Source organism: Bison bison, unplaced genomic scaffold (genome assembly GCF_000754665.1).
Source record: "Bison bison bison isolate TAMUID 2011002044 unplaced genomic scaffold, Bison_UMD1.0 scf7180017863994, whole genome shotgun sequence".
Lineage (NCBI taxonomy): Eukaryota > Metazoa > Chordata > Mammalia > Artiodactyla > Bovidae > Bison > Bison bison.
In genome coordinates, this window is record NW_011494566.1 from 636,734 (window position 1) to 660,614 (window position 23,881).

Sequence of the window (23,881 nt, forward strand, 5' to 3'; positions counted from 1 at the left end):
TGAGAGTTCATATGTACTCATATCTCCGTCTCAATTTATGCCTTACATGTCTAGTATATGGGTGTAAACCTGCCTTGTTAATGTTACCTGAATATTAATTCATATAATTCTATACTATATAATTTAGGAAGATGTATGTGTATGTAACTTCAGTCTTATGTAAATGAACCGTAGTTATCAGTGAAACATTTTTAAGAGAAGAATCAGAGAAATTGATATTTTAATATCAATGGCTTGTTCTTTTAAGCTGGAGTCATTTTTATTATCTCAATTTCACTTTAATTATTAAAATTGAACATATAAACATATATAGCTATTTTTTCAATAAGGCAGTAATTTCTAGGAAAGGCCGTTTATGAAAATAGGGTTAGAAATGATAACAACAAGCCTTTGATAACAAGCTTTTGATAACAAGCCTTAAGCTTTTCCTCTTAAGCTCTCTTTTCCAACTTGTATTTAAATAGGACTTTGGTGTAAAACAGTAGATTAAATAGACAAAATGTGTTTGGATGCCTGTGTACAGCTGTGTGTGTTTGTGTATCTGTGAAAGAGAGAGATTCTGAGAAAACTTCACATGAAGACTTTTACTTTGAATATATCTAGGTATCTTTCTCCTGTAAGATCCCCAAAGAAAAAAGGGCCAACTCCACGTGTAAATTCTACTCCAAATTCAGAGGCACAAGCAACCTCAGCCTTCCAGACTCAGAAGCCATTGAAATCTACCTCCCTTTCACTCTTCTACAAAAAAGGTTAGTAGATGATTACTTTCATGAGCGTGGACTCTGGAACGAGGCTGATTGGATTCAAATCTTGGCTCTTCGGCTTACTAGGTATGACTTTGGGCAAGTCACTTTAAAAGCTCTATGCCTCAGTTTCCTCATCCGTAAGATGGAAATAATAACAACCTACCTTATTTGGGTTTTGAGATAATTAAATGAATGAATACATAAAATGCTCCCAAGAGTGTCTAGCACATAGTAAGCACTCAAAAAGTGTCAGATGTTGTTATTCTTGCTGCTTACTGTTACGCTTTCAAATTTATGCTTGGAAATATTTGCCCCTAACATTACTTCTTCTGTTGAGGTGTGTAAGTTGAGATTATACAATGGGCTGTGGCCTAATGCAGATGCCTTTCCTGGTGACCAGGTTGTACAGCATTTTCTGATTGTGTGTGTGACAGGGTGGGGAGGTCATTTGGGTGTCGGTGCATGTACACACAAGGGCACACCCACTTGAAACTCTTAGAAGAAAAGTAGAAGGCCAGATTCCTCTGTGATAAATCTTATTTCTGACTTGAATAAAGTGAATATACTGAGCTTTATAGGCGTGTTATAAGTCCTTAAATTAGAGCAGTGGTTCCAAAGTGTGGTCCCCAACCAGCAGAATCCACCTCACTTGATAAGTTGCAGAAAGGAGAATTTTTGTTTGAGCCCCAGGGCTAGAACTACTCAATCAGAGACTCTAGTAGGATGAGGAAAAAATCCTTGTTTTAACAAGTCCGCAGTGCAAGTATGAGGTAAGCCAAAGTTGAAGACCAGTGGGATAAATTATTAACTAAAAAATTCTGATTACTTTATGCAAGTCTTTGACAGGTGCATTTAAACCAGATGGAGGAAAATTCAATTTTGTGGATTACTTTTCTCCAACCTGTGTGCCAGTAGTATTTTTAGATAAACTCGCTCAATATGTTTAATATCACAGTCATATTACCATTTAAGTAATCTACAAGTCTAGCATTTTTATAGAAAAATACACTATTTGTTTTTTGTTTTCAGGATTGAAAAAATTAAGGGAGTTTGGAAATTCTCTTATTTTTAAAAATAATTACTCTCTTGAATATTGATAGAATATTCAACATCTGTAATGCATGATTACCAGTGAAACTGAAACAAACTGTATTTGGGTTGTCTAATTTCACAATATCTTAGGATCTTTCTTCCTCTAATTTTCACCTCTGCCTCAACTTTATGCTATAATAATTCAGCAAAATAATTATTTTTGCTGAATAGTATTTTCAGCAAAGTATTGTTTTGCCTTCTATGTATGTAGGACAATCCTAAGACTAGAAATCATAAGGAAAATAGTGGGAGAAATGAAGTTAATGTTAAATGCTATTTAACAGCATTTCGTTATAACAGTTTAATATTTTGAAAATATCTACCTGTGACACAAAATTAAGAGTAAATATGATTAATTCCCCTTATTTTTCCAGTGTATCGACTAGCATATCTTCGACTGAACACCCTGTGTGCACGCCTTCTGTCTGACCACCCAGAACTAGAGCATATCATCTGGACCCTTTTCCAGCACACACTGCAAAATGAGTATGAACTCATGAGAGACAGGCATTTGGACCAGGTAAGGAAATTATGCACTTCTCTTCTCCTGCTTACTTGTTAGCTATGTACTGATTTCTTAAGAAAAGTTTGGATTCAAATGAGAAGCTGCATCAATTTAGTTAACATATATTTGCTTACTGGCTACCCTTTATATTTTTGCTGTATTTTTTACAAATGAGAACTTTAGAGTTTGAGAATATTTCAGTATTTACTTATTTAATGACATGAAAGTTCTTGTTGCAGAAACCACTGAAGAAACTTTATCATAGGCGTTTTCTGTGTTGTTGTAAACTAGAATTCATTTAGTGTGGAAAAAGCATGAGACATAAGAATAGTTGATCTAAAACAGTGCCAAATGAACTCAGGATAGGAAAAGATAATTCTGTAGGAGATTAAATTTCGTTTTTTTTTTTTTTAACTAAAAGATAGCAGTGTGTTTCAGAGCACAGTTCAGTTCAGTCGCTCAGTCGTATCTGACTCTTTGCGACCCCATGGACTGCAGCACGCCAGGCCTCCCTGTCCATCACCAACTCCCAGAGTTCACTCAAACTCATCATATCCATTGAGTCAGTGATGCCATCCAACCATCTCGTTCTCTGAGCACAACCGTGTAACAAAACCCTGTTTTTGTATCACATTTATTTACTAGATTATGATGTGTTCTATGTATGGCATATGCAAAGTGAAGAATATAGACCTTAAATTCAAAATCATTGTCACAGCATACAAAGATCTTCCTCATGCTGTTCAGGAGGTAGGTAATTTTCCATGATAAGAATTTTCAAAATATATCCATATCTATAATATGGATAACTTTAGTCATTAATTGTACCATATGTTCTGACTGATTTGTATAAATTTACATATCTACTTTTTATTTTCATATTATTAATTATTTGTAGTTAAAATGTAATTGGGAAGCTAACAATTTAATATTCAAATTCATATTATAAAATAAATAGGGAACACTGTATTGTGCCAGTAAGCAGAAGATTTGTAATAAACTTTTATATATATATATAAAACACATACAGTATATATGTTTGACTTTTCACTTCCAGTGGAATAGCTATAACCCAAGCCTAAAATGGCTTCTTTAGATTGTTTTTTCCTATAAAATAATGTGTCTTTTTACTGTTAAAAAGTATCATGAACTATTAAAATAGAAACTCTAAAGAGATAAATTCCCAAATTCATTTAACAAGTATTTTTGCTCTTCTTCCTCAGACATTCAAACGTGTTTTGATCAGAGAAGAGGAGTATGATTCCATTATCGTATTCTATAATTCGGTCTTCATGCAGAGACTGAAAACAAATATTTTGCAGTACGCTTCCACCAGGGTATGTTGAAGGCATCCTTTATTTGGGCAAATCTGCTTATAAAGCAGTGGATCTCACTAAAGTGTTAAGTAACCTCCTGCTTTTGTTTTTGCTGTAGCCCCCTACCTTGTCACCGATTCCTCACATTCCTCGAAGTCCTTACAAGTTTTCTAGTTCACCTTTACGGATTCCTGGGGGGAACATCTATATATCACCCCTAAAGAATCCATATAAAATTTCAGAAGGTCTGCCGACACCAACAAAAATGACTCCAAGATCAAGGTTTGTGTTTTCTTTTTAGGAAAGCGGTAAAGAATGAGAGGGTTTGTTTTTTTTTAATCCAAGCATAAAACCATAAAGCTTTCTTCATTTACTACAAGCTAGTCCCTAATTTCCTAATTTATAGTAAGTGATATGATAAAAAATAAAAATCGGGGGTTTTGGGGGTGAGATCATCTGTTTACTTAGATGAGTTTGCAAATTTAGTCATCAACTTTCCTGGCTTCTTGGGTCTTTTGTAAACAATCTGAGTACTAGTTTGATCCTAAGTTTCAGATCACTCTCAGAGTTTTTTAAGTAGCTACCCTGCTAAACAAAGTAGATTCGTTTTGTTAAGAATTTTTATTCTAGAATTTATTGAATGTCCTGTGAACTCTTTCTGTGCATCTGTTCATCTTGCTTATGAAAATGTAGATGACTGAGTAAATGTAGATGATGGTAAATGAAATCTTTAGAAGCCCATCCCTACTTCTGCCCGCGGCCTCCTTGTATTGCCTTGGCAGGTCTCTGCTTCAGAAGGTTGCTGTGGCTCAGGTAAATGATGAGTGTGAAGCTGTTTTAAATTCTTAGATGAAAGGCTCTGTGCACCTACAAATCATTATGTTATCTTCTGCAGTCAACACTGGGTGCTCTCTGGCTTTGAGGTACTTCAGCTGACTTATTATATGCTATCATGGGCTATTTGAAACGGACTTTATTTGAATAGTGGAGGCAGATTAATTAGTAAAGTTAATGTAGTCTCATCTCAGAAATTGTTAGCCCATATAGTTGCACTTAATGGGCAAGAAAAACAGACAAGGAGAAGGGGATATAGTAATCCTATGAAAACATAAGTGTAGTGTGTTTACTTATATAAGCAATGCACACTCATAAAAATTTCAAACTGTACAGTAAAAGAAAAAGTAGAAAATAACTGGCAAATGATATCAATGCTCTTGTGTGCCCCTGTGTTATTTTCTATATATTTGGTGTTTTTATGGTTGAGTATCTATGTACTAATATCTACAATTTACATTCTAAGCTGCTGAGGTGCACACCATGTCTAATTTATACATTGCTACAGGAAAATGTATACGTAGGTAAATTTCTAATGATGATAATTAACCCATATTATGCTGATAATGATAGCTCCTTGCTGATCTTAGTTAATTCACTTCTGGGTTGGAATTGTTTAGCAAAAAAGTCACATTCTGAAAATCCTGATCAGCTATTAAGAGAGCATCTTAACACTCTCCGTATTCACCATATTTTGGTAAATCATATAGAACTATGGCTACTTATCAAAGAATTGGAGAACAATAAAATCCGTATATCTATTGATTCCATGTGCATATGATCAAATCTTTGTCATATCAGGCTAATGTTGTTCTTCAGCTTTATTATCAAGTGCATAAATTATATGATTCAAACAGGGACAAACTAAAAGAGATTTCTGATTCGAGGATATGTGTTAAATGTTGCTTTAGTTGCTAAGTCATGTCTGACTGTTTTGTGACTCCGTGGACTGTAGCTCACCAGGCTCCTCTGTCCATGGGATTTCCCAGACAAGTATACTATAGTGGATTGCCCTTTCCTTCTCCAGAAGATCTTCCCAACCCAGGGATCGAACCCGCGTCTCCTGCACTGGCAGACGGATTCTTGGTCACTGAGACGCCTGGGAAGCCCACATGTTAAATAGCCTTTACCATATATCAGTGTAGTTCCTAAACAGAACTCAGGTTATCACTTATACAGTTTTACAAATACAACTTGAATTTTTTTTTTAATTGTATTTTAATTTTTAAACTTTACACAATTGTATTAGTTTCACCAAACATCAAAATGAATCCATCACAGGCACACATGTGCTCCCCACCCTGAACCCTCCTCCCTCCTCCCTCCCCACACCATCCCTCTGGGTCGTACAACTTGAATTTTTAATGAGAAAATGTGAAATGAATTTGAATTATGTCCTTACTCATTGATTTATGAAGAATTAAGTATGAGTAAACTTAAAATTTTCTTTTACCCTCTTTCCTTGTGAGCAATGGCAAAATATATTCTTGTAGACATGCAGTTCTTGCTTTAAAAATCTAAGGAACGAGCTTATTGTGTAACTAGACTAGCACTACCAAAATTAGCCTTTAGTGAGTATAATTCGTCAGTGGTTCTAGGGGTAGAAGAAACCTTTGATTTGGTCTTCCTGTGAGTTCAGAATAACTTGTGTATGTTCATCTCTGCATAGCTATATATGATTTGCATTACTAATTTGTATTTTATATTAACTTGACAGAATCTTAGTATCAATCGGTGAATCATTTGGGGTGAGTATTTTTTCTGTGAATTACTATAGCATGATACCATAATTAAAAAAGAATTTGAAATTTTCTGTAATTGAATTTATAAATGCTACTATTCAAGTACCTTATTCAAGCATGTTGCATAAAATTTAGAAGATATATATCAGATTTATTTTCAAATCAGGTCTAATTTTAAATCATATTTATAATTGGTGTATTTCAAAACTGCTTTCTAAACATCTTTGAGCTTATATGTGTGTATACATTAATGTATATACATACAAATATATATGTGCATTATACAGTCTCAAAGGAATGTTTTAGAAAACAGCTTTGAATTTCACTAATTGGGAGTATGATTTAAAATACTCCAAAATGTAGTCACCGCGCCCACTTGTCACCAGCCAGTGCCTACTGGTCTCTTTCTGTACATATATACACTTTTGCTTTTCCTTCTTCTCCAACTTCTAGGATATTCTTCCCTGGTAAATTGATTAGGAATTGGTTACATGCCCCAGTGTAAGTGACAGGCTATGTGGTGGTCTTTGTTGCAGTGGAATCCAGGGGGAAGTTAAGCTTGGAAATGGTTATTCTAGTCTGGGAGCCCACTACTTTAGCTGGCCTTTCCTTACGGTCAGTAATTCACAGTCCATATTCAGTGAGCATACTGAATGTTTCACCCCACCACTCCCACCTATGTTTGTTATTTATTGCTGCGTAACAAACCACCCCCAGACTTAGGCACTTAAACCTTTTTTAATCTCATTCCTTGTGGGTCATTGAGCAGGCCTGGCTCAGCGGGTCCAGGGTCTGTCTGTACGAGGCTGCAGTCAGCATGTCAGCTGGATCTGCAGTTATCTCCAGGTTCACCTGGAGGACCACCTTTCTCACTTAGACTCCCTCGTATGGTTGTTGGCTGATCCTCGATGGCTGTTGGCTCAAGCCAACATCAGTTCCTTGACACCCGGGTTTCTCCCTCGAGTGGCTTCTCACAACAGAGAGGAGGGGAGGGGAAGAGGGAGATAAGCAAAATTGAAGTCAGTCTTTTTGTCATATTGGAAGTGACTTGCCATCACTTTTGCTGCATTATTTTGTCAGAAGCAGGACAACACTATGTCCAGCCCCACATTCAAGGAGACAATTATTGAAGGCCATTCTAGCCTCTGCCTACACACTGCCCCTCCAATGAAATAACTAGAGAGAGATACATGTTGTATACTATGAGACCAAATATTAACATGTGTGTTACAAAATAGTAAATGCGATGACATTTAGCTAAACACAGGCTACAGCTGTCAGGCTTCACAAAGGCGATGTGGACCACATAAATAGGATTGGATCCAGATTAAGTATAGAGTGGAAAGAAAGAAAGTGAAGTCGCTCAGTTGTGTCTGACTTGGGATTTTCCAGGCAAGAGTACTGGAGTGGGTTGCCATTTCCTTCTCCAGGCGATCTTCGTGACCCAGGGATCAAACCCAGGTCTCCTGCATTGTAGGCAGATGCTTTACCATCTGAGCCACCAGGGAAGTCAAGTATAGAGTAGTGGTCTTCAAACTGTTTTGCTTGCCATAAACTCTGAAAGAGCTGAAAGAATGTTATACATACTTCCATATTTTAAAGCTGATAACTGGAAATCCATTTAATAGGTGTACAGAATTTCATTTCTATCATATTATACATGCCCTCTAAATATATTTTCCATCAAAATCTGGTTTTGTATTTAATTTTTAGAAACTTAGTTCATTTAATTTTTGGTAAATTAGCTAATGAAAATTAGCTTTGCATAATTAGCAAAGCTAATCCTCAGTGTCAAATCAGTCAAATCAGATTTAACTGCTATTGGAAAGTCTGATTTCATGCTAGAATCCAAATAAGCATGTTAATACACATCACTGAGATAATCACCTCAGTCTCGTTCTGAAATAGATAAGACACAGTTTTTCCATATGTTTGTCCTTTGGATAAAATAAGGTATTGTGCCCTCTTCAGCATTTTTTACCAAAGTTTTCTTTACTGTGAAAGGATTCTTCCTCAGGAGATATATAAATCAAATTATCTCTAATAGTACTTGGAAGGACTCAAATACTTTGATTTTTTCAGATATTTAATATTTTATTTTAAACCTTTAAGAGTTAGGAATATCAACAAATACTACATCAGTGATGAAGCTGTGTGACTTGTCAGCATGATATTCATAAAGTGAGTCCAAAATTATTCTTCACTAGACATCTCTTATTGAATTCTTGTAACATTTGCTCCAGTTATGCTGTGCTTAAAAAAAAAAAAAAAAGGTTCCAGAAAGCTCTTCCAGCTTTGCATGCTTCTGAGAAATAGCCCTGGTTTTGTGATTGAGTAAGTTCTGAAAATGAGGAACCAGGACTTTTGAAGTAGTAGTCAGAGTTGTTGGGAAGACACAGGACAGAAGAGCAGGTATTTATTGGGACAGAGTTAGGTGCGGTTAGTCTGATTTTAACATTTTTCGTATCTCCCGTTTGGTCCAAAAAAGCAGGAAGTTAAATGCAGATATTACCTTTGCCTGATTTTTGACCCACCTCAAACCTACAATTTGGGGTTGCTAACTACAAAATGATCTAAAATAAAGAATTCCATAATTTGTAGACTTCAGAGAAGTTCCAGAAAATAAATCAAATGGTATGTAACAGTGACCGCGTGCTCAAAAGAAGTGCTGAAGGAAGCAATCCTCCTAAACCACTGAAAAAACTGCGCTTTGACATCGAAGGATCCGATGAAGCAGATGGAAGGTAGGGACAGTGCTAGCACGTGTCTCAAGAGCTGAGCTGGTTGTCGGGAGAACCCAGAGTGGCCGCTCTGCTCCTGGCTTCTGCCAGTCTCTCTCATGCCAATAATATTTTGGAAATTATGAGGCTTGCTCAAAATAAAAGATGTGACTGCATCCCAAAGTTAAAAAAGCACCACGTAAATCTGCTGAAATTCATTGAAAATATCAGATGTTTACAAATCTAATCAGGCTTTACAATGCCATGGATAGAATTTTGTTAGTTTTGATTAACATTAGATTTTAAAATGCTCACTCTTGAAAAACGCTACCCTACTTTATAAGAACCACGGATAAAATATCTAGGCTCATAAATTTATGACATTTGTATTTTAGATGTTTGATTTATAATCCTTTGACAATAAAAGCTATTTACTAAAGTAAGAGCATAAATAGTCATTGAAATTGCCAAAGTTTTTGGAAATTTGAGTTTTTCATTTATACATATACATATGAAATATTTTGAATTTTTAAATCTGCAGTAAACATCTCCCAGGGGAATCCAAATTTCAACAGAAACTGGCAGAAATGAGTAAGTACTTATTTGAGTAAGTAAATAAATGAACAATTGTTTACATTGCAAAAAGCCTTTTCATTATAAGGATAAATTGATAGAATAGCAGACTTTTATGCATTTAAAATATAATTCAGTCAACAATATGTTATTTACAAGTATCTGTGGATTAAATGTATGATGCAAAGTTCAGGTCATCTTCATCCATCCGAACATCTACTGTGCAGCAGGAAGACCAAGAAGTGAAACCACATCTTCATTACGGATGGCTGTGGCTGGAAAATATTTTGGGATAGCAGAACTATAATGAGGAACTCTCTGAGTGCTGGATATAGGGAGAGTGTTAGAAACTTAGCATATATAAATACCATCACCCTTACTTAAAGAATAATCTTTTATTCTGCTATTACCGAATTTTCCTAATTTGCAAGTTTTAGAACTGGATTTCAAACAAAAGTTTTCCATTACTAGAAATCAGAATTTTGATAAAGAATACTAAATCATTTTCCAAGTTAGACTGATGTCAGTTTGGAATGTTAGTTCAGTTCAGTCACTCAGTCGTGTCTGACTCTTTGTGACCCCATGGACTGCAGCACACCAGGCTTCCCTGTCCAGCACCAACTCCCGAAGCTTGCTCAAACTCATGTCCATCAAGTCGGTGATGCCATCCAACCATCTCATCCTCTGTCGTCCCCTTCTCCTCCCACCTTCAATCTTTCCCAGCATCAGGGTCTTTCCCAGTGAATCAGTTCTTCACATCAGGTGGCCAAAGTATTGCAGTTTCAGCTTCAGCATCCATCCTTCCAGTGAATATTCAGGACTGATTTCCTTTAGGATGGACTGGTTGGATCTCCTTGCAGTCCAAGGGACTCTCAATAGTCTTCTCCAACACTACAGTTCAAAAGCATAAATTCTTTGGCACTCAGCTTTCTTTATGGTCCAACTCTCACATCCATACGTGACTACTGGAAAAACCATAGCTTTGACTAGACGGACCTTTGTTGGCAAAGTAATGTCTCTGCTTTTTAATATGCTATCTAGATTGGTCATCACTTTTCTTCCAAGGAGCAAGTGTCTTTTAATTTCATGGCTGCAGCCACCATCTGCAGTGATTTTGGAGCCCCAAAAAATAAAGTCTGTCACTGTTTCCATTGGAATGTTAAGGCAAATGGAATTCTCTCCTAAACTAATCAGAGATTGTGAAAGATTAACCCTAGTAGAGTCAGATGGACAGCACATTAAGAACAAGGTCAGGGGACTGCCCTGGTGGTCCTGTGATTGAGAAGGCACCTTCCAGTGCAGGGGGTGTGGAAGCTAAGACCCCACATGCCTCACAGCCAAAAAACCAAAACGTAAAACAGAAACAATAACAAAATCAATAAAGACTTTTAAAATTGGTCCACATTAAAAAAAATAAATAAAGGAAAAAGATCAGTGTGCATAAATTGTTTGTTGTTGTTTAGTTGCCAAGTCATGTCTGACTCTTTGAGCCTACTAGGCTCCTCTGTCCATGGATTTCTCCAGGCAGGAATCCTGGAGTGGGTTGCCATTTCCTCCTCCAGGGAATCTTCCCAACCAAGGGATCGAACCCGGGTCTCCTGCATTGGTAGATGGGTTCTTGACTACTGAGCCACCAGGGAAGCACAGACTGTTATTGGACTGTCTTAGAGAGGTAGGCACGTAATGTCACCAGGAAAAGGTGACATTTCCTGATAATCTGGTGCCAGATCCATTAACAGGAAATAGAAACAGGGCTTGGAAAGAAGACAAATATTCAAGAGATAATAAGAATTATAACTGTCATCCTTAGGTCATAAGACATATCGATAAGAACAATACCAATTAAAATGTGACTTTTTAAAAAGAAGCTTTCTCTCAGTACATCTCTGTGTATACTAACATTGAGATACAAAGTTTTTAAAATTACTTTTGATTTTAAACCATTTTTCTATGTATATTATTTGAAGATACTATTGAAACTAAATGTAACAAAAGTTTAAGTTCTTTGCTTATAAATTAATCTTTTTGGATTTTACATCAATTAATATACTACTGTTTTTGTAGCTTTTCTTCCCCAGTGCATGAAAATAGACATGAAGCTTATAACCAAAATCAGGCCTTAAAAATATGTGGAAGCCTTTTGGAGCCCACAAATATGCATTTTAAAAGGAGTAGAAAGATGTAAAAATATGTGTATTTTCCTAGAGAGGAGCTCAGTTGCTGTAGTCAGTCCATTTCACACTGACACGCTTAGCAATGACTGTGAATTCCCTCTGCCAGACTGAAGTCCAGGGCCTTCGTACAGCTAGACACTGGAGGAGAAGTGGCAGGAGTTTTAATCCATAAGGGTAAGGAATTCTCCAGGTCGCTCCTCAGCTTTCCTCAAAAACAGGCCATCACACAGTGCTGGACTGCTCAGAGTGGAAGGACCAGAAGAGGAGACAGAGTCACTCTTTCTGTTCGTTACCAAGTGTGAATGTTCTTTGTGCTTATTTATAAAGAACTCTTGCCCACCTCTAAAATCAAGTTAAGAATTTTGAAATAATTTAAAAGAAGCTTTCTGTTTTTGTCTATGTTGTAATTAATAATGTATTTTAAAATGTCCACATCCAAATTAAATAAGCTGTAAGCTGGACTTCCCTGGTGTTCTGGCCGTTGAGAGTCTGCCAGCCAGTGCAGGGGACATAAGTGTGATCCCTGGTCTGAGAAGATCCCACATGGTGAGGAGCAAGGAAGCCCGTGCCCCGCAACTGCTGAGCCCGTGCTCTAGAGACCGCGCACCGCAACTAGCAGCCCAGGCACCTAGAGCCTGTGCTCGGCCACACGGGGGCCACCGCAGTGAGAAGCCTGCGCGCTGCAGCTAGAGTAGTCCCTGCTCACCGCAGCTGCAGAAAGCCCTCGCAGCAACAGACCCAGTGCAGCCAAATTAATTAAATTAAAAAAAATAATAAACCAGCTGTGAGCTGATGTGTTTGCAGTACTTGCGTGCATCTCCAAACACAAGGGAATTCTGAACTTCATGAAGAATAACACTCACTCCAGCAGATTCTGGACCAGCCCAGGATTCTGCTTTGCTTAGATGCCAGACTTAACCACATCACCTCTAGAGCAGTGGTCTACAAAGTTGGGCACACTTGAGTGTGTGTAAGATCACCTTGTGGAGATACATAAGACAATATTAGAATGCTTATTTATCTTTATCTCATTGATTTTTAATGCTTGGGGTATATGTGTTTTATAATTTATACACATATACATAAATACATACATACTTTAATGGTACATATTTTGGGAGAAAGCTGGCTGATAGGGGTATATGATTTTAAAAATTGGAAAGCACAGCTTGTGAGGTTTTGGGCTCCATCAGTTTGGTGTGAGCATAACAAATAGAGTAGCCCTTTGCCAACTTACCCCACACCATCAGTGCTGTTCACATTTCTTCATCCTTTTTTTAGCATCTACTCGAACACGAATGCAAAAGCAGAAAATGAATGAGAGCGTGGATACCTCAAACAGGGAAGACAAGTGAGGACCCCACGACCTTGGCGGGCACCCTACACACGTCCGGCTTCATTGTCTTTGTCTCCTACAGATCCGATTGTAGGGCTCTCCCAGGTTCTGTTTACAGCCACAGTTAGTGAAGAAGATAATACATATCTTTTTGTGGATAGCACAGTTGAGTATTTGTGCAGCGGATTCCTAAGCCACTGGCAACATTGTACTCACTAGAACATGCATTGTTTTTGTACAAGATTGAAAATCTTGTGTCTGTCGATCAAATCTTATGTCGATCCTGCCATTGAAAAAGCTGTACCAGATGTTTCTATTTCCAAAGTACAGTAAGGCCCCTATGTACAAACCTTCAAGATGTGAACTTTCAAAGATGTGAACAATTGAATCCAGCGAGGAACCAGAACTTGTGCCGTCAATATCAGGCATGAAGTTGCAGCTTGCCTTCTGTCTCCTGTTGCTGACGACCCTTCAGCTCTGCCGTCTCCCTCCTCCTGTCCCTTCACCATCAGTAACTCTTCTTGCTGTTCACTCAGTGCCAGCCTGTGTGCCAGCTGTTGTACTGTACTACTGTAGTTTTCAAGGTACTGTACTGTAAGACTGAAAATGTTTTATTTTTGTGTTTTTTTAATGTATTATTTGTGTGAAAAGTATTATAAGCCTACTATAGTACAGTACTATATAGCCAATGTGTTTGTTGGGTACCTAGGCTAACTTTGTTGGACTTATGAACAAATTGGACTTAAGAACGTGCTCTTGGAATGGAACTCGTTGATACGTAGGGGTCTTACTTAATAATTGTTCTGCTTTACAAATGGTGGCAGGATCCCCCAGGAGTGAGTCTCACAACCTGTGCCTATCTGAGTACTTTGTCTTCTCTTGTGGCACGTATGTGATGTTTGCTGTTATTTTTATTAATTTATATTTATTTTTTTAATTTAACATGAATACCCTTAGAAAATGCGTCTTGTCTTCCAAATGCAATTTGGCTGACTGCCCCCATTCACCCAAATGACCCTGAACTCTTGCGCTAAAACAGATGCTAGAAACTTAGGAGAAAATGATTGTTTTACACATTAGAGTTTAGTTTACTAATGGAAACTAAATGGGTGTACTGTGTGTTTGTTTTATAAATTTTAGTTTTAAAATGCAAACAGAAAACAAAAGTATAAACCTGAGATACTGTCATACTACTGATATAGGTTTCATACCTCAGGACTTGTAAGAGTTTATTGATCCTTTTCTTTATCCAACTCATGCTTTAAAAATAAAGAGTTATTAATAGTACTTTTGGTTTTTATACCATTCAGATCACTGAATTCATTAAGTACCTGTCTAGTACTTGGAAAATAAAGTGTTCAACTAGAGCTTTGCTGTCGAAGATCCGGATCCAGTACATCCCAAGGACACTTTCTGATGTTTCTGGGTCCCAAAGAATCAAGATACAAAGTAATTTTACTCTACAAACAGACTGTTAACTATAGGAGCTTTTTTTTTTTTTAGTTTTTTTTCTTAGAGTTTCCTAATTGCATCTCACCAATGATTCTCCTCTCCTTTGGGAAGAGGGCTTTTTTTTTTTTTTTTTCCTGGAATGGTACATGTCTCCCATGTATCTTTGGAACTAGCAGTTGTCTTTTTTTTTAACTTCAGCATGGTCTTACACTGGCACCTTCAAAGCCACATTATTTCTAGGCCACAGTGCGGGTGATGAAAGGTCTTTGGGTTAGGCATTAATGTTTCTCTCTCTGATTTTGTGCAGAAGCTTCAAATTAAAATAGCTACAGTAGAAAAAGAGGCGCTTTCCCCTCCCCCCGACACCTAAAGGTGTAATTTAAACTATCTTGTGTGATTAACTTATTTAGAGATGGTATAATTTAAAATAGGTGGTATTTAAGGTAGCATCTACTAGCTTTTAGAAAATTACTTTGTTTAAACTGAGAGTTCTTTTTAAAAAGAAATCTGGTCTTATTTGTTAGAAAGCAAAATTTTATTTTGTGCTCAATTAAGTTGCAATTTTATTTTTTGACAGTTATCTTGGTAACACAGGCACTAGAAAGCTTTATCTCACTTCCTCATTCATTTTTGCATGAATATCATACAAATCAGTTAGCTTTTAGGTCAAGGGCTTACCACATTACTGGGTCTTTTGCTAATAAGTTCATGTTAGAATTAGTGTCAGAATTTAAGGAACTTCAGAGATCGTGTATTGAGATTTCTTACATAAGACTTCAGATACTGCTTTATTGCTTTTTGTATTGGTTAAAACTGTACATTTGAAATTGCTACATTACTATTTTCTACAATTAACAATAGTCTGTCTATTTTTCAATAAATTAGTTAAGAGTCTCAGTGGTCCAATGTGGTCTTTGTATTAAGTGCAGTAACAGTCTCTTCTGTATCTAAATTCTCTCCTAGTAGCTCGTCCATTCTTAGCATTTGATGGGCTTTGTATGCTGATGAATCCCAAATTTATTTCTCCAGCCCTGACCTCTTCATAGAAGTCAGAGTTCTCACCGCCAAAAGAACTCAATTCCTACCCCACCCAGCTTCTCAAAATGTAAACCAAAATCAAACAAACAAAAACACCTTGTTTCTACCCTGGTTTTTCCCCATTTTACTAAACACATACTTGCTCAAGATAAAAACTTGTCTTCTGATAGCTCATGTCTGGACCACTCTTAGAGACTTCTAACTGGTCTCTGCCTCCCTCCTCACCTTTCTACTCCTTGAAGAGTGAAAGTGATCCTTTTAAAGTGACAAAATACTAGCAAATGAAGCAACTGACAAAAACTAATGTCAAAAAATATACAAGCAACTCCTGCAGCTCAATTCCAGAAAAATAAATGACCCAATCAAAAAATGGGCCAAAGAACTAAACAGACATTTCTCCAAAGAAGACATACAGATGGCTAACAAACACATGAAAAGATGCTCAACATCACTCATTATCACAGAAATGCAAATTAAACCACAATGACGTACCATTTCACGCCAGTCAGAATGGCTGCAATCCAAAAGTCTACAAGCAATAAATGCTGGAGAGGGTGTGGAGAAAAGGGAACCCTCTTACACTGTTGGTGGGAATGCAAACTAGTACAGCCACTATGGAGAACAGTGTGGAGATTCCTTAAAAAACTGGAAATAGAACTGCCTTATGACCCAGCAATCCCACTGCTGGGCATACACACTGAGGAAACCAGAAGGGAAAGAGACACGTGTACCCCAATGTTCATCGCAGCACTGTTTATAATAGCCAGGACATGGAAGCAACCTAGATGTCCATCAGCAGATGAATGGATAAGAAAGCAGTGGTACATATACACAATGGAGTATTACTCAGCCATTAAAAAGAATTCATTTGAATCAGTTCTAATGAGGTGGATGAAACTGGAGCCTATTATACAGAGTGAAGTAAGCCAGAAAGAAAAACACCAATACAGTATACTAACGCATATATATGGAATTTAGAAAGATGGTAACGATAACCCTGTATGCGAGACAGCAAAAGAGACACAGATGTATAGAACAGTCTTTTTGACTCTGGGAGAGGGCGAGGGTGGGATGATTTGGGAGAATGGCATTGAAACCTGTATAATATCATGTGTGAAATGAATTGCCAGTCCAGGTTTGATGCAGGATACAGGATGCTTGGGGCTGGTGCACTGGGATGACCCAGAGGGGTGGTACGGGGAGGGAGGTGGGAGGGGGTTCAGGATGGGGAGCACATGTACACCCATGGCGGATTCATGTTGATGTATGGCAAAACCAATACAATATTGTAATTAGCCTCCAGTTAAAATAAATTTAAATTAAATAAAGTGTAAATGGACTGGCTGCGCTCCTCTCCTAGGGGCACTCACAATGGGGGTCACTGCCTCCTCCTCATGCCCACTCTGCTTTGCCCACACTGGCCTTTTTGTCTTGTGATGCCAAGCCCGTCCCTGCCGTGGGCTTTCACATTTGCTGTTCCTTCTGTCCATGAGTGATCTTCCCCCACAATTTTGTTTAGCTTGTTTCTTATCTTTCAGGGTCCTCAGCTCAGAGGTTTTCCTTGACACCCAAGCTAAAAATCCTTCCTCTGTACTGTGCCACTCTCCTTTGAAAGTGTAACAGCATCACCACCATCAGGAATGACCTTACTCAGCTTGCCTATTGCTTGTTTACCCATCCTGGGATCAACCTGACTGGTCTTACCCGCTACTGTAGTTCTAGCATCTAGAAGTCCATATGTGGGGGGCGGGGGGTGGTGGCACAGAAGGTATGTTTTCCAAGTATATGGAAACAAATCATAGTCTCTCCCTCTCTGGAGGAAATCTAGCTAGAACTCCATCCACCCCTTCTTACTAACATGTACTCTGGCAGAGTGGTGACCCACTATGGAGCCTCATGAAGGGTAATCTATTTTTCATCCCTAAATAAACTTAACCTTTTTTTCTCTCTGGGTGGTCCCATGTTTCCATGAAATGAGTTCATAAAAGAAAAAGGCCCTGAGGAACTTAGAAGACTGTCCAAAAAGGGCAAGAAAGAGGAAGAGAAGGTTCGGGAAGACATTGTAAAACATAAAGGCTTTTGGTCAGTGACAGCAAGCATAGCAGGGTAAGGAGAAGTCGGAAGTGAGTGAAGCCTGTGGACATCTGACTGTGAGAACTGAAGCTGACTGGTAACACCCAAGCCTCGATGTTTCTTTGCTGGAGAGAACAGTAAACCTACCAGAACATTCAGACACATGGGGTGAGGCTGTTTTAAAATAACCCATACTGTATAGTTCCAAAAATGGGATTCTGCCTTAATTAGAGACACCCGGACTCCTTGGCCTCTACCAGACCAGGTCTGCGAAAACATAAATAAAAACAAACAAGGATTCGAGTGACCTCACCAGTAAAGACCATTCACTCATAGGTAAGTGGATGAATAGTAATTAAACTGTTTAGAAGTCATCTATGTTTTAGGGTAGGCTTTGCTATGATGCCTTATCTGAGTGACTGCTTTAAAAAATTAGCTTATGTGAAACAATCTTGTGTGTATCTAAGAGACATAAGGCTGGTAGAATCTTGCTGCTTCTGATGAATTAAAAAACACACGCATTTGTTCTGTTACCTACAAATGAGCACTTTATTATCAAACAGTTCAGCATCAGAACAAGGTTTCTAACTCCAAAAGAGGTTTCTTCACATGGTATCATGTTGTGAAATACACGTTAGGAGCCTGACGCTACAGCCTACATCCTGTTTCAGTTTCTCATTCGCAGTTGGGTAACTTGGTCTAAAAAGTATAAATTTACCTCCTTCTTGCTAGTGCTGCCCATGAAATGTAAGTATTAGTTCCTTTTTGGCTGCTACTTTTATAATCACACTGTGCCAAGTTAAAAGACCTGTTTTGTGGTGACATAAAAGTCAACTACAAGAGAAAACCATTTTTACTTACAGAGGCAAATCTCTTAACACAAAAGTAAAAGGACATTATGCAATTACGTAAGGCAAATGAGCCCAGGAATCACACTCACTCAAAGATAGTATTTCATACTCAATAATTTCATACGAGAAATTAAGGACTCAGAGTAAAACACAGAATTACAATTAGCCCTTGGGTCTTCAACAATTTAATTGCCAAGGCCTTTTGTGAATTCTAATTAACGCTCTAAATTAGCCACTATTCCTCAGAAAAATGTACCATAAAAATAGGAACCTCAGTTGTTTTAAATCTGTTTTGCCTAAGTTATTCCTTCATCCAGTGTCCCATAAATAAAACGCTGTTCAGGCATGATTAAACTTGATAATAAGCTGAGTGCCTACTATACGCAAGGCAGCGCGCTGGATGCTGAAAGTGCCAGTGCCAGCGTTCCTGGTCACGCTTGTCCATGTGGCACCAGCCTGTTGAATATGGAAATTTGGCCAGAATAGCATGCACTTAGAGCCCTGTACCAAAAGTCTCCAACTTAAGTGACTCGTAAGAGGAAATGGTAAATATAGTAAGACATTTCAATTTTTTCCCCTTGAGCTTAGTCCCATCTGAACAGAGCACTTAATGCCTTCTCTTGTAGACTGGATTTCAGAAGGTGGGGAAGACTCACCACCATCCCCTTGTTTTGACAGAACATTTTCAGCCCAAATGTAGCTCATCATCAACACTATTAAGGAGAAGTTATTCTCTGGCTGTTGCACGGAGAGTGGAAACACTAGAAATTCTTTCCTGCAGGTGAGGGTCAGTTTTTAAAGGCTCCAACTCTGCTTGCTTTGCTGATAAAGTTCTTCAAGAGATCATGGTCCATTTCTGCGAAGCCTGAAGTCTGTGTTACTACAGTCAAATGGTTTATGCAAAACCGGAAGCAGAATTCTTCCAAGTCCTAGGGACGACAACAGAAACGTTTTAGCAAATTCGCATATCCTGATGCAATGCAACACAGCACAAAAATTCCTAAAACACATAGGTGAGGAAAGAGGATTTGACGGCCAACAGAGAAATGCTGGGACAGCAGTACCTAAAGAACAGCTATAAAACTCTACAGCTGGTATGAGTCTATGCTTGGAAAAATGTAAGTAACAGGAAAGCATTCAAATTCATCCACAGTAACCAATGCAAAAAATGAGACTTTTTCTTCCCAGAGATAGGCACCAGTGTGTATTGTTCATTCCTCTTTCACTATTTATTCAGAGTACAACACTCTTTTTTGTTTGTGTAATATTTCTTTATTGTGTGAATGCATAGAGTAAATTGATTAAGAGATTTTATGTTGAGCCCAACACTCCTCTTTTATATTCTTCTGGGGCTTAAATAGTTCTACCTGTAAAGAATTTGTGAGGAAAGCGTATGCCATGAAAGAGTCATCTGGGGAACTGCTGCTCTGAAGTCATGAACAGACCACTGCTCTTTCTCCTTCACAAGAAGACAAGGCTGGGATGGTTAGGCGTCATCGGATCACACAGAGCTTCAGTAGTCTGAAGTGGGAAAGTGCTTGGAAGAAATCACAACTTTCTGCTGAGAGAAACTCCACAGATTGGTGATTTCTGGCTTACTGTAATGTACGCTAGGCCAAAAAAAAAAAAAATAGTCCCATAGTGATTCCCTTGATTAGATCTGCAAACTTGAGACTCAGAAATCAGGTGGCTGGACACACTTCCGGCCCCAGAGAACTGAGAGCGAAAGGCAGGCCAGCCTGGAGACGCTGATGGCCTCGGGCCCAGGCTGCACGGCCCGCCGCGTCTCCTTCACATCTGTGCTCAGCTCTGCTTGGTGAGACCTCCCTTCCTTCCTTCAGATTTAAACCTTCAGATTTCATCTCAGTCTGGCCTCCTCCCACTGCCCTTCCCTAACTTACTTTTTTATATCACTATCACCACCTAACAACGTATATTATATTAGTTTATCTACTGCTTCACCACCAGAAAGTGCCATGAGAGCAGAGACTTGGTCTGTTTTGTTCACTTCTTGGACCCTCAAGTGCCTAGAACGGTGTCAGGCATTTAATGGGCACTCAGTGGATATCTGCTGAGCCAGTGCATAAACACTGCTGATTTTAAAATATGGAGACAATAGAGAATTGTGGTAGAACGTGTGCTTTTGAAATTGGTCCAATCTGGATTGCATTTCACCTTTAAAATTATTATTAATAGCTTACTAAGAATTTAATCTCTCAGATTCAAGCTCCCTCACTTGTAAATTAGAATAATAATAATACCTATATTCTTAATGGGTTCTTTTGAGAATTAAGCACGATATGAACTGTGCTTCGAACAATCCCTGGCTTGTATTAATGTATTAAGTATAGTCAAGCATGAGGAATAATTTGCTGAAAATGTCCATTTCTTTTTTTGTCCATTTCTTGCTTACTAGAGTCAGCAAGTAAGAATACTAGTCACATCAAATGCACTGTTCTTTATAAAAACTTTTATGTGACATATGCACTGAAGTCAATTTTATTTGTGGTCTGTCGTACTAATTTAGGGCACAACAGTTAGTCAGTCTACCTCTAAAGGCAAAGTTGGACATTCATTAAACAAACATTTAGCGAGCACCTACTGTGTGTCGGGCACTATCCTACGCACTAGGGGTCTGGCGGAACAAAGTCCTTGCCATTCCTCAAGGAGCTTGCTTTCTAGAAAACAAAGGGCTGGATGGTAAGCATTCAAATAATTCACATAAATAGGAAACGTGAAGAAGTCTTGCAAATTAAGCCTAGTTCAGAGGGAAGCAGTATGTGCCTGCCATCTCATGATTTGACGCAGTCCAGAAGAGTCCAGTATTATCGCCGTGACTGTAACAAACTCTTGAAACCAAGCACATAGCTACTATTTGGCCATGAAGCATTCTGCATGTTGTAAGTGCCCAGTGTATTATTACCTTGATGAAAGACAAATATTTACTATGCTTTTAAATGTCCATGCTTCAAGGCAGGGAAGTTTTTGGGTTTTTTTTTTTAATGTTAAGTGAAAAAAATCTAGTATTTAGAGATATACACATAACCTAGGGGAAAAATCAGAAGGAGCTGTATGAAATATTTGTGTCCTCTGGTTGATGAGGCATTTCCTTCCTCATACTTTTTGTATTTTCTGAATTTTCTTTAATAAGCATATTATTACTTATATAAGCAGAAAAGAAGTTATAAGCTTTTTTCTGCTCACTGCTAAAATGTCCCTGTTCTTTGACAAAGGAAAGGATATCCTTAAGGAAATCGACTCCAAGGAGTCTGGCCTGTTTCCTCAAGATTTAACTCTAAGACAAGTTTTATTTATTATCAAAACAATACATGGTCACTATAGAAAATTCAGGAAAAACTAGCAAATATAACAAAATGAAAATCATCTACAATCCCACCAATTCAAAGATAACCACTGACTATATTTTTCAGTCTTTTATTCTATGTAGATAATAAATTTTGGTCTTTTTCAATTTAGCTATTTATACTTAAAATTTTTAAATATTTTTATTCAACAAATATACTCATTAAAAAACAGGACCATAGTTTTTCAGTCAGTGATATATCTTGAATGGTATTAACATTGTTGTTGTTCAGTTCAGTTCAGTTCACTCCCACAGTCGTGTCTGACTCTGCGACCCCAAGGACTGCAGCACGCCAGGCCTCCCTGTCCATCACCAACTCCCGGAGTTTACTCAGGCTCATGTCCATTGAGTCGGTAATGCCATCCAACTGTCTCATCCTCTGTTGTCCCCTACTCCTCCTGCCTTCAATCTTTCCCAGCATCAGGGTCTTTTCAAATGAGTCAGCTCTTTGCATCAGGTGGCTAAAGTATTGGAGTTTCAGCTTCAACAGCAGTCCTTCCAATGAACACCCAGGACTAATCTCCTTTAGGATGGACTGGTTGAATCTCCCTGCAGTCCAAGGGACTCAAGAGTCTTCTCCAACACCACAGTTCAAAAGCATCAATTCTTTGGCGCTCAGCTTTCTTTATAGTCCAACTCTCACATCCGTACACGACTACTGGAAAAATCATAGCCTTGACTAGACAGATCTTTGTTGGCAAAGTAATATCTCTGCTTTTCAATATGCTATCTAGGTTGGTCATAACTTTCCTTCCAAGGAGTAAGCGTCTTTTAATTTCATGGCTGCAATCACCATCTGCAGTGATTTTGAAGCCCCCCAAAATAAAGTCTGCCACTGTTTCCACTGTTTCTCCATCTATTTGCCATGAAGTGATGGGACCAGATGCCATGATCTCAGTTTTATGAATGTTGAGCTTTAAGCCAACTTTTTCACTCTCCTCTTTCACTTTCATCAAGAGGCTCTTTAGTTCTTCACTTTCTGCCATAAGGGTAGTGTCATCTGCATATCTGAGGTTGTTGTTCAGTTGCTAAGTTGTGTCCAACTCTTTGTGACCCCAAAGACTATACCATTTTTTAAACAATTTTCTCCTACCTTTATGCTGTGTTTATGGTGTTGGAGAAGGCTCTTTTGGACTGCAAGGAGATCAATCCTAAAGGAAATCAGTCCTGAATATTCATTGGAAGGACTGATGCTGAAGCTGAAGCTCCAACCCTTTGGCCACCTGATGCGAAGACTTGACTTATTGGAAAAGACCCTGATGCTGGGAAAGATTGAAGGCAGGAGGAGAAGGGGATGACAGAGGATGAGATGGTTGGATGGCAACCCCGACTTGATGGACATGAGTTTGAGTAACTCTGGGAGTTGGTGATGAACAGGGAGGCCTGGCATGCTGCAGTCCATGGGGTTGCAAAGAGTCAGAAACAACTGAGCAACTGAACTGAGAACTGATATATTTATGCTGAATTTTTTAAATTTTTTAAAATTATAAACAACACTGCAGGAAATGTCTTTGAAGCTAAATCTTTGAATCCATGATTACTTAAGATAACTTTCTACAAGTGAATTCCTTAAAGAATTAAATTTTTAAAGCTTTTATTACATATTATACCAAACCGTCCCAACTGATTACACTAATTTGCATTGTCCGCAGCAATTTAGGAGAATACCCATTATCCTGAGCCTGTACTATTTCTAAAAATAGATTTCCCTATTGACAACTGAAAAATTATACTTTATTTTCATTCTTAGTTTTCATTTCTTCATAAATCCATTTGGTCCATTTTTTTCCATCAAACTGCTCATATTATCATTTAGAGAATTATACATTAACTATGGCAGAAAGTAAAGAGGAACTAAAAAGCCTCTTGATGAAAGTGAAAGAGGAGAGTGAAAAAGTTGGCTTAAAGTTCAACATTCAAAAACTAAGATCATGGCATCTGGTCCCATCACTTCTTGGGAAATAGATGGGGAAACAGTGGAAATAGTGTCAGACTTTATTTTTTTGGGCTCCAAAATCACTGCAGATGGTGATTGCAGCCATGAAATTAAAAGACGCTTACTCCT

The 23,881-nt window shown here is 38.1% G+C and overlaps 2 protein-coding genes across 16 annotated transcripts in view; one reads left to right on the forward strand and one right to left on the reverse strand.

The window, feature by feature from the left end:
* RB1 (retinoblastoma 1) overlaps positions 1 to 13,619 on the forward strand; it is a 118,685-nt gene extending 105,066 nt beyond the window's left edge. The window contains exons 19-27 of the mRNA XM_010834047.1: positions 604 to 749; positions 2,213 to 2,358; positions 2,989 to 3,093; positions 3,567 to 3,680; positions 3,778 to 3,941; positions 6,211 to 6,241; positions 8,837 to 8,979; positions 9,497 to 9,546; positions 12,984 to 13,619. Coding sequence (XP_010832349.1) covers positions 604 to 749; positions 2,213 to 2,358; positions 2,989 to 3,093; positions 3,567 to 3,680; positions 3,778 to 3,941; positions 6,211 to 6,241; positions 8,837 to 8,979; positions 9,497 to 9,546; positions 12,984 to 13,057 — 973 coding nt within the window. The 3' untranslated portion in view covers positions 13,058 to 13,619. The remainder of the gene's footprint in view (positions 1 to 603; positions 750 to 2,212; positions 2,359 to 2,988; positions 3,094 to 3,566; positions 3,681 to 3,777; positions 3,942 to 6,210; positions 6,242 to 8,836; positions 8,980 to 9,496; positions 9,547 to 12,983) is intronic.
* Positions 13,620 to 18,124: 4,505 nt separating this feature from the next.
* Positions 18,125 to 23,881, reverse strand: part of RCBTB2 (regulator of chromosome condensation (RCC1) and BTB (POZ) domain containing protein 2) — a 42,902-nt gene continuing 37,145 nt past the window's right edge. For all 15 annotated transcript variants that reach the window (XM_010834063.1, XM_010834061.1, XM_010834052.1 and 12 more), the window contains one exon: positions 18,125 to 19,381. In XM_010834063.1, coding sequence (XP_010832365.1) covers positions 19,241 to 19,381 — 141 coding nt within the window. In that variant the 3' untranslated portion in view covers positions 18,125 to 19,240. The remainder of the gene's footprint in view (positions 19,382 to 23,881) is intronic.